We start from the raw sequence: 10,449 nt of genomic DNA on the forward strand, positions 1-10,449 counted from the left end.
AGTGTACCTGCACCCCAATGTGACAGAGCTTTCCATGCATTTTCAAGTTTCATTATAGAGAAACTGAGCTAAGGAGATCAGTACAATGTCAGATGATTTACTAACAATTTGTTCAAGTGTAAACCAGGAGGACAACCAGATCCAGGCCCTCCTTTCCACCACTCCTAACAATCACATCACTACACCAGTTTACATCTGGCAAATCTTTCACCACATGTAAAAATGAACGGCAAGGTTACTTCCGCAGTATAATAATTAGAGCATTTATCATGGAAACAGACCTATTATGGCTCATCCATTTAACCATGTTTCATCTTATTATAAATGGTGAACTCAACTCCCTACTCTCTCCTCACAAAGCTTATGTAAGCAGCATCACCACCAGCAGCAGGATTTATCTGAGTAGGAGAGAACGTTCATAGCAGTGTTCATACACCCAGAGAAGCCAGTGCATTAGGAACTTTGTGAAGCATGTGTATTCCAGCCCCAGGTACTGCTGTACTCAGCAGAATGGTAAGACCTAGCTGGTCTGCAGCACTTGAAGGTGTGTCATGAGAAGCTGAGGACTTCTGTCCATTTGCAAAGGGACTATACACTGGCTGTTAAATGTTCTAGGATGGCTGGTTTTTAGGTACACTATTGTTAAAACATATGGAAATCATAGCAGTCAAAAGCTATTCCTTCCTGACCAGCAGCTTTCTTGAACTAATTAGAGGGTAGTATTTGTATTTGTATTTGTTAGGCAGTAAACATTGTCAGGTTGTTTCTACTTTCTGCTCTAAAAACAGCTTCTAATGGTATTAATTTAGTGCAAAAAGTGAACTGCTTTGTGCGCTCGCTGAAATCCTGGAAGAACTAGAATCCTGTTTTCAAAAAAGTTGGTACAAAACAAGCTCCTTTAAAGTCTAAAAAAATATATAATTCAGGTAACTAAATCACTAGAACATAGTATTTCTTTAAAAGAAAAAAGCAGAAAATGGTCCCATATATTCTTGGGTCTCCAGTAGAAAACTGACATAAATGGCTTTTCTGGTATAAAGGCAACTACATAATAGATATGTTAAAAATTCATAGTGAAAAGGAAAAATAAATAATACTTCAAGTTTCCCTTGTACCAGAAAAACAGGATTCTTTGCAACTGCAAGCTGACAGTGTCAAAGGGGACCAGCCCCCTTTAAGTGCTTTAAAGTAGCTGATATTGAAATGGGATAAACAAGTGGTAGAATCAACAGAAGTACGCTCACTGTACAAAAGCTCAACTGAACACATACCTTATGCCACATTAGTTTTAAAGTTATCTAACTTTAAGCAAAAGTAGATAAGAAAATAATAACAGAAGGAGTTTCAACAGTTTTAGTCATTTTTGTCATCATGATTTTTCTTTTCATAAGAACTACATCAAGCTGATGATAAATCATATGTGAAAGTTTATTAAGACAAAAGAAAAACAGGGGTATCTGATTTTACACTCAAGACATCAGCAAATGGAAGTCTTTAACAATAAAGCTTATTTCAGAACCCAGGAAACAAAGCTATTATGCTGTGCAAACACCTTTCAATAAAGTACATTCAGCTTCGGGCAAAGAACAGTGTTCCTCATATCCCTATTGCTTGAAGATAATTACTCTGCTAAAATTTTGTTTTCCTGAAGTGAAACTGTTGCCCAGTTTCCAGGGATCTTTTCCAAAGTGTAGGTAAAGGAGTCTGTGAAAAGCTACTTGTGATAAAATTTATTCTATTGAAAGAGCAACATATATATTCTAGTGAAAAATTGGCAAAATTATGTAATTTTGCAAAATTAAAGTGAATTGAGTGGTGATTTTGAGGGTTGGGGTTTTTTTTAAATGTATTGGTTTACCCAAGCTGGAACATCGAAGATCACACTTTGATGTGTGCTTGCACCCACCCAGCTGAATAATCACATACAGGATCATCTACTGCTGTTAGGCAGCTTTCAAAGGTGATGCTACTGTCTGAAGCTCCTCTAAGGCCTGTAAATTTCATTTGTACACAGTCATTGTGCACCACCTCCCAGACCTTTGAAAGCTACAAAAATTGTTCAAGAACCTGGCAAGACTTGCAACTCATCAGAGTAACTCTGTGACCTTTATTCTTGTAACGCGAAATCAGAAACCTACATTCTTGTGGATTACTGAATTGACTCCTACAGTTTCAATCCCATGCAATTTTTAGAAGCTTTCATTTTAACCTCCTCCCTCTATCAACCATGAGAGAGGGACACAAATTGCAAAACTGAAATAACAAGGGCTTCTGTCTCCTCAGAGGCTGAAGAAAGAAGTCAAACCAGCCAAAAATGGCATGCAGAAATCTTTGAATTTGTAGAACATAATATGCCACCCAATTTCTTACATAAGACCTGCCCAACAACTCTTCTAGCTTGGTGCTCTACTGAACAGAGACTTGAAGTGGAGGAATAGCTTCGCATCACGTGTAAACTTTTTCCCCAGCTCTGAAAGATAAAAGCCAAGATTTCTAGCAAGAGCGGCAGTGTCCACAGCACAAGATCAGAAGGAAATTCTGTGAACTGTGGAAAGCTCACCTTCCTATGCTCCTTATTCTGCTGCTGTTAAGAAATTGTGCTCCTTGCTTCAAGCAGACAGCTAGAACACCCTAACAAGCTGGAGGGAGTTGTGGTAAACATTCTTGGATGAGCCTTTTCACCTTTGGTACTTAGAGAAGGTTCTAGATATGCTATTAAGTCTTTCAACCATATACCATACGATCTGACTGAGCATGAATAGAATACATCTCCCATTTTGCATCAGGACTTTTTACTTTGGTTTTGGTCCTAATCTTCTGTGGAACTCACATGCACCAGTTAGAGAAGCCTAAATGTTTAGCTAGTAACGTAAGTTTGTCCTGAGGAAGACACTTGAGCAATGGACCTGTTGCCTAAACCCAGGATTTTAACAAAACAAGTTTTTTCTATAACATGTGTACATGTTTTCTAAGAAACATGTGTACAATGGTCTTACTATAACTCTAATAACTTCCTAATGCAGAAAAATACTACACATAATTCCTCATCAAAATAGATAAGTCTTCAGTTTTGGAGAAAAAAGTACAAACAGCAAATGAAATAAAGCTTAAACATGGTACGCTTAAAGGAAAGCTGTGTACAAAAATAAACAAGAGACAAAGCCCATATCCCTAATCTGATTTACATAGCCTTACACGTACTTTTCTGTGAAATATATGTTAAATAAAAATATTGGTCCCACTCTTAAGTGTATTTACTTGGTAACAAGAACATAGGCTACAGGAGTGGCATATTCTAAAATAAAAATGCTCTAAAAATATTCTCAAAGAAAAGAAAAAGCCTTTCATGTTTTCTTAGTTCTCGTTAGTCTCATTCCTGTGACAGCAGAAGTGAGCTGTTAGGTGTTAACTGTCATTACAGAGAAGGTGAGCACAAGCACACAAGTTAGAGCAGTCTGCTTGCCAGCTATCTAGTTAGGAGAACTTTCAAAACTCTGTCATCCTGACTAGAAGATTAATAGCTGCTTCCTCCTGAATAAACCTTGAAACCAAAATTGTGGAACTTGTTGACGGCCTCCCTCACATGCTACATTTATAGACTTTTACTGTGAGCCACTCTATAGTTTTTCTTCCCCATTCAGAAAGTTCTTACCCTTCTCTGAGGCAATATTTAATCACAAGCAATATAAAATTATCTTTCTGTCACAAGGGCAGATCCTAAAAATCCCTTTTACTGTGTACAGTCTTGATTCTGTTGTACTGAACAGTAAGACAGGTTTGCAGAAACATCTACTATTTGTTTTTTGAAAGTTATCTAGAACCAAAGCTCACCCAACCCCAAGCCATGTTAGGAAATTCACTTCATCTGAGCATTTTCTTGAAATCACTGCTGCCCATTCCTTTTCCTTGCATACAAGCCGAGGCAGGCGCAGAATCCGACAACACTGACAGCGAGGCCTAGAAGAAAGGCAATGGTATCTCCGGCATCCAGGGCTTCAACCACTGGCAGCACCAGCAGCAGTGAGAAGAGGACCAGGAAAAGTTTTGAGGTGTTCTTGGTAGAAGGCATGCTGATGACCAGCTCACCCCAAGGGGAAGTTAAATGAGGAAAGTGGTGGAAAGCAGGTACTTCAGCGGTATCTACAAGGAAAACAAACAGAACATGACAGAATTTTCCTTCCCCCTGGATTTGTCTTGTCAAAAGCCAAGTGATGTGATTGATGTATTACACATATCTGTGTGGGGCTCAGGAAATTTAGGTTTTATCTTCCCAATTACAAAAGCAAATGACTTACTATCATGAGACAGCCACAGTGGGGTTGCTATCTTGTTATGTAGTGCTGTGGAATCTAATCTTTTGGTGTTTTACCACGAGGTCAAGCCAGAACAGGCTCTCCTGTCTGCAGCTATCAGAGCCTGCTTACCTCGTGCTGTGCTATGTCGGCCTCTTTCACCAGGTGTTTAGGGCTGTGTAGCTCCTGAACACCACTCACCCACACTCCCTAGTACTGGGCACCCTCGGGATCCAAGAGCACGGCCAGACTATGGCACACTGGGGAGAGTGTGAACTTAACCTCCTGGGCAGTGTCACCGTGCAGGACAAACGTCTACCGTGGTTCCTACAACTTGGGAAGGTGCCCTCGAGGCGCACGTCGGGACCAGCCCGGATGCCCTCTCCGCAATAGTTCTTCCTGTGGGGATGGCTCGTTCCCGGGGTGCACTCGACAAAAACCCGCGTCGATCTTCCGCGGTGCCTGGGACACCCGAACAAGCGCCTGCTCCGCCCGCCCCGCCGGCGGGGGCAGTGCCAGGCTCGGGCCCGCACCGCGGCCGGGCCCCGCCAACCCTGGAGCGCCCGCGCCGCCCCGTCCCAGCGCCGCGGGCGGGCTGCGGGGCGGCCTCTCCCTGGAGGAGCCCCCGCGCAGGCCCTGCCCGCACGGCGCCCCGCAGTCACCTCCTGCCGCAGGCTCCGCGCTGGGCCCGTCCCCGCTCCGCGGGGCGCTCAGCTGCCGAGGGTGCCAGCCCGCGCCACCTCGCCGCGCTGTCGCCGCCCGGCCGCTGCCATGACAGGAAGGGGCGGTGGCGCGGCCGGGGGCGGGCGTGACCCGGCGGGGCCGCCTCCGCTCCGCTCCTGCCGCTGGCGCGCTCGGCTCGGGGTTTCGCTCCCCCCGCGGGCTTTCCCGTGGGCGGCTCGGGGGCACAGCCGCTGCCAGCGGCCGGGGCGGCCCCCGGCCCCGCGGAGGGTGCCGGCGGCCCCAGGAGCGGAGCTCGCCAGGCCGGCCTGGGCCCCGAGGGATTCGGCGAGGCCGGGATTCAGGGGATTCGGGGATCCTGGGAGAGCCTGCCGGGGGCGGCAGCTGCTCCCGAGGGCGGCTCCCAGCCGGACCCACGGGGTGCCCGTGGTACCACGAAACTCGGCCCCGAGCATATCAGCAGAGAGAGCGGGGGCCACAGGCACCCACTGCGGCTCGGTTGAAGTTAAACTATAAAAATACACCGACTTGGGCTGGTTGTCTGCTTTTTTTTTTTTTTTTTTTTTTTTTTTTTTTTTTTTTTTTTTTTTTTTTTAAATAAATAGCACAAATCACCTTTAGTTTTGTTGCATCATTTCAGATTTAGGGCCTCGTAGCAGTACTAATGAGTGCCATCATAGCCAAGTCCTACTCTGAGGAAAGCAGTTGTAGCAGTTTTATAGGGCAGAGAGCAGCCTCCAGCCTTGTAAAACAAAAAACAAGAGAAGTGTTATCAGGTAATTAAGTGAAAGCACCCACCAAAATCTAAGTTTAGCTTGTCCCTATTTTTATCTTATTTGTTCTTTGGACAAGGCTGCTTGTAGAAATAGCATGTTAGGCTGTTTTGTCGCATTAGCTAGTTCTAGTCAGAGATCAGTTTTTATTTTTCAGTGGAAAAAGTGTGTGCTTAAGGTTGAATAAAAGACCTGTAGGCAATTATTAGAAGTTCAAAGTATGTGTCTTCAGAATGCTCACAGAAATAACCCAAAGAAACTGTGCTAATCTAATGTCAAAATCAACCTAGAATTTGTAATCCATTGGATCAAGTATTAATTAATGACTGAGAACTCATGCTCTCACAATGTTTCCCTAGACTTGTGCAAAAACCCAATTTTTGTAAATATTTCTCTTTACAGAAAGAGTTTCTGATGAGCTGCTTAAAGAGAAGGGAAGATCCAGATAGATTGCTCAACATACATATAACTTTGCCTATTTTACAGTTTTTCAGATCTTAAGTACTTGAGGCTTCATGTTCAGTTCTGAAGGCATTTTGTGAAGAAGCTGATGCCAGATAAATTCACAGGAGAAAAATCTTGAAATTTCTGGGAATGTTGTCATGGCATGGAGAAGAGTAATGCTTATAATGCCTGGCCCATTCCTTAGTCAACTGCGGATAAATCATAACCCCTAAAGAACCTGAAGAATGGCAGTTTCAAGTGCAGAAGGTGTCATCTTAATCACTGCTGTCACTTCAGAGAGTGGGCCTTGGAGTACTGACCCTCTTAATTCCTTGCTTGGCCTATTTACTGGATCCTGCACTGTTGACAAGTAAATGTTACACTGTTCTGCAATGTCAAAAAATGTTTAATTCATCCCTGTAAATTTCAGTGCTGTATTTACCGTCCCTATCACTTTCCAACTAAAATTTTCAGTAGTTGTCATTTAGTCCCACAAAACAGATGTGAGGAGGTTGAACAACGGCTTTCTTTTATAACTAGAAATATTAGTACCAAAGAGCTGTGGATTCTTTGGATGTAAGAGTTTTGAAGGTGAGGAGTGTAAAATCCAAGGGGAAGACTGGGCTTAACACACTCCTCTTAGTATCTCCAGAACTATACCTATTTACAGGATGTAGAAAACACCAATTGTAAGATATATAATTTATTAGTACTATCATGGAAGTGCCATTGAGAGCTAGAAAGCCGTACCGTTTGGGGATATTTCTTTGGCTTATTAGCTCTTTCAATGCCATTGCATTTTGTAGCTTTGGCTTCAGAAATAACGCTGCTTTGGAAAAAAGCCAACAAAATCCAAATAGTGAAGGAAGTTCTATTGGTTTTTGTGCTGTCTGAATAGCAGAGAAATGTGTATTCAGCTTCGAGCTCTGCCATCAACTTCCTGCATCACCTCGGGCAAATCTTCCTTTTGACCTACCACCACTTTGATTGCTTAGCTCAAGCTATTATGTAACTAATATTCAGAGGAAAGACAGAGAATTCCCTTAGCTGACAAGCTAAAGCTTTGTAAATTTTGAGCACAAGGCTAAAGAGGTATATGTGAGACTGGAAATTGAAAATAAAGTGCACTTTCTGGAACAGAAAAAGTTATAATCAGCTACAACCTGAAGGAGGTATTTGTGGGTTTTTTTGGTTGGTTCCCCCCCCTTCTTGGTTCATCTGTTTTTTGAGAGCCATTTGTTTATTGCATGACCACACTGATCTGATGTCATAGTTGCACCCCAGCTGGCAACCAAGCCCCATGTGGCTGCCCCACCAGCAGGATCAGGAGAGAGAATCAGAAGGGTAAAAGCCAGAAAACTCGTGAGCTGAGATAAAGACAGTTTAATAGGGAAACCAAAGCCACGCATACAAGCAAAGAAAACCAAGGAATGAGTTCACTGCTTCCTATGGGCAGGCAGGTGTTTGGCCATCTCCAGGAGAGCGTGGTCCCATCACATGTAACAGTGATTTGGGAAGACAAATGCCATCACTCCAAATGTCTCCTCCTTCCTCCTTCTTCCCCCAACTTTATATACTGAGCATGATCACAGAATCACAGAATCAACCAGGTTGGAAAAGACCTCTGACATCATGACCTTATGACCCAACACCACTCTGTCAACTAGACTGTTATAGGTTAGAAATTCAGGAGAATTTTTCTTTCCCCTGCCCCCCCCACTGTAGGAAAGATGGAGTTTGAGTGGAAAAGGGGAAAGGGAGCCAATTAGCTTTACAAAAGATCTGGCCAAATTCCTCGCGAATGGCCCATCAGAGACTGGGGGGAGGGGGGAGGAGTTTTGGGGAGGGGGCAGCGGGCTCTGTTCAGAGGGGAGAGAGGCAGATGGTTGGGTTCTCTTTCGAGGATGGAGACAGGGTCTGTGTTTGGGGCATTTGGAGAGAAGGCCTGGAAGCCTTTTTGTTTGGTTTCCCTTCCTGGTCAGCCCTGACTGCTGGCTTCAACTTGCCTGTGAGCTGACTTTTGTCTCCAACCCGAACCTGCTGTATGTTTCATCAGAGAGTCTCTGTGCTCACTGGGAGAAAAGGAGGGGCTTTTGGGGCACCATCAACTGAGATGGGGCACCATCAACTGAGAACCACAGTTCCCCCAACCACATGAGTCCTGTTGGGGGTGAACTGCTTTCCTTTCCCCTTCCTTCCATTGGGGGGGAAGGGTCCCCCATCTTCTTTTCGGCTCCTCCCGTGACCCCAGACCACCCCGCAGACCCCCCTCCCCGTGTGGGGACCGCCAGAGCCAACAGCGCCCCCTGCCGGCCACGACAGAGAACTGCAGGCCCTGCACCTTCAGCGACCCAACAGCGCCCCCTGCAGGCCACGATTAGGACTGCGCCAAAGGACAGAGAAGTATTCATTCAGACTTTTTTTTTGTTTTTTTTGTTTTTTTTTTTTTTTTTCTAGGATTGCTGTCTATTTTTTTCTGTGTTCTGTTACTATTTTTGCCAACATACATATATCTTTTAATAAAGGGTTGTTACTTCTTCTGTTTTTCCACACTACCTCAATTAAAACCCCTTAATTTTGAATTTACAATTGCTGAGAGAGAGAAGTTCTGGTCTATCTCATAACTCATCCTCTTTAACAAACATTCCAGTCCCATCAGACTGAGACAAGACCATGATACTAAGTGCCACATCCAGTCTCTTCTTAAAGACTTCCAGGGACGGTGAATTCACCACCTCCCTGGGCAGCCCATTCCAATGTGTGATCACTCTCTCCGTAAAGAATTTCTTTCTAATGTTGTGGTGGGGGAAAAAACAGTTTTCCCCCTGAAGTTATAAAATGGTAAACCCCCAGGGGGTGGTGACCCTTGGGGTTGAGCCAATGAAGGCTTCTGCAAAATATAAATATATCACCCAGACCGGAAGAGTTGCTGTAGTTGTTGTAGGAGAGGTAGCCATGTTCTGAGGCCATGAGGAGAAGGGGCAGGAGCCCCACTGGGGGGCTATGGCCCCCCCAACCCACAGCTGGAGTCACAGAAACTCGGAAACAGTGTTGAACTGGACTGAGGTCTGTGACTGACAAGCTAGGAGTTTTTTCCCCACTGTAAATAACAGCAGGAGCAGCGGCAAAAGCAGCAGCGTACGGAGGACAGTGGCAGAGAGCCAAGAGATAAGAGAGAAGCAGCAGAGATAGCATGCAGCCAAGGAAGACACAGAGATCTCTAATGGAGAGAGAGAGAGCAGAACGAAGCTCTACAGAGACAGAGTTTGGGTAAGAACTGAAAACAACCCCCCCTCCAAACTCCTTGGAGACCCCTCCTAGAAAGGAGGAGTGGAGTGCAGCAGCACTGCAGAGAGGAGCTGAGAAGCTCAAGGCGTCCTGGAAAGCTGGACCGGGACGGCCAGACGGAATGTGAAGGGGGTTGGCCCCCCTCGCTGCTGCTGCCAAGCTAAGCTAGCAGCCTGAGATCAGAGCACAGAAGCTCTGGTAGAACTCTTGAGGCAAAGGCCTTCAACTGAAAGCCACCCAAGATGTTCTGACTCAGGGGTGAATCTCCTGAGGATGTCTTACACCCCATGATATGATGTGGTGAAGCGAGTTTTGTCCCTGCTACGCAGCCTATGGAAGAGAAGACCCTCGCTTGGAGTTGAAGGGCCGAGAGGGGCTTGGATACCTCCCTCGTGTCTACTGGCAGAGATCCAGCTACATCTGTTGCATGAAAGAGGAGAGCTTGCTGCCCTAGAGACACTGCTGCTCGGAAAGTAGAAAGGATCTCTTCCTTCTTCCCTCCTGGACTTTTATTTGGAGGAAGAAGAGATATGATCCATTGTAAATACTGTTTTATCATGGTAGAGATAGTTGAGATTGTGTGTGTAATGTATTATAATATTTATTTGTACAGAGTACAATCATTGTAATATGTTCCCTTCCCCCCATTTTGAGTCTTGTGTTGTCTGGAAAACCCATCTCACTGGGTTGAGATGTGAGAGGGGAGGCTTAGACCTGAGAATTGGATTTTGGGGCTCTCTAACCATGACAAATGTCTAACCTAAACCTCCTCGGTACAGCTTAAGACTGTGCTCTCTTGTCCTACTGCTGGTTGCCTGGGAGAAGAGACCAATCCCCACCTGGCTACAACCTCCTTTCAGGGAGTTGTAGAGAGTGATGAGGTCTCCCCTGAGCCTCCTCTTCTCCAGGATAAACAACCCCAGCTCCCTCAGCCTCTCCTCATAGGGCCTGTGGTCCAGTCCCTTCACTAG

General features: G+C 45.1%; 1 protein-coding gene across 1 annotated transcript; it reads right to left on the minus strand.

Annotated features, from left to right (window-relative positions):
• Positions 1-1,404: 1,404 nt before the first annotated feature.
• On the minus strand, positions 1,405-5,245 carry SMIM30 (small integral membrane protein 30). Its single transcript, XM_027721237.2, has 2 exons — positions 4,955-5,245; positions 1,405-4,140 (listed from the first exon to the last, which is right to left on the minus strand). The coding sequence occupies exon 2, from the start codon at positions 4,067-4,069 to the stop codon at positions 3,884-3,886; it is 186 nt and encodes a 61-aa protein (XP_027577038.1). The 5' UTR covers positions 4,070-4,140; positions 4,955-5,245; the 3' UTR covers positions 1,405-3,883.
• Positions 5,246-10,449: the final 5,204 nt, after the last annotated feature.

Source organism: Pipra filicauda, unplaced genomic scaffold, assembly GCF_003945595.2.
Source record: "Pipra filicauda isolate LSUMZ 115617 unplaced genomic scaffold, ASM394559v2 scaffold40_size4127951_pilon, whole genome shotgun sequence".
Taxonomy (NCBI): domain Eukaryota; kingdom Metazoa; phylum Chordata; class Aves; order Passeriformes; family Pipridae; genus Pipra; species Pipra filicauda.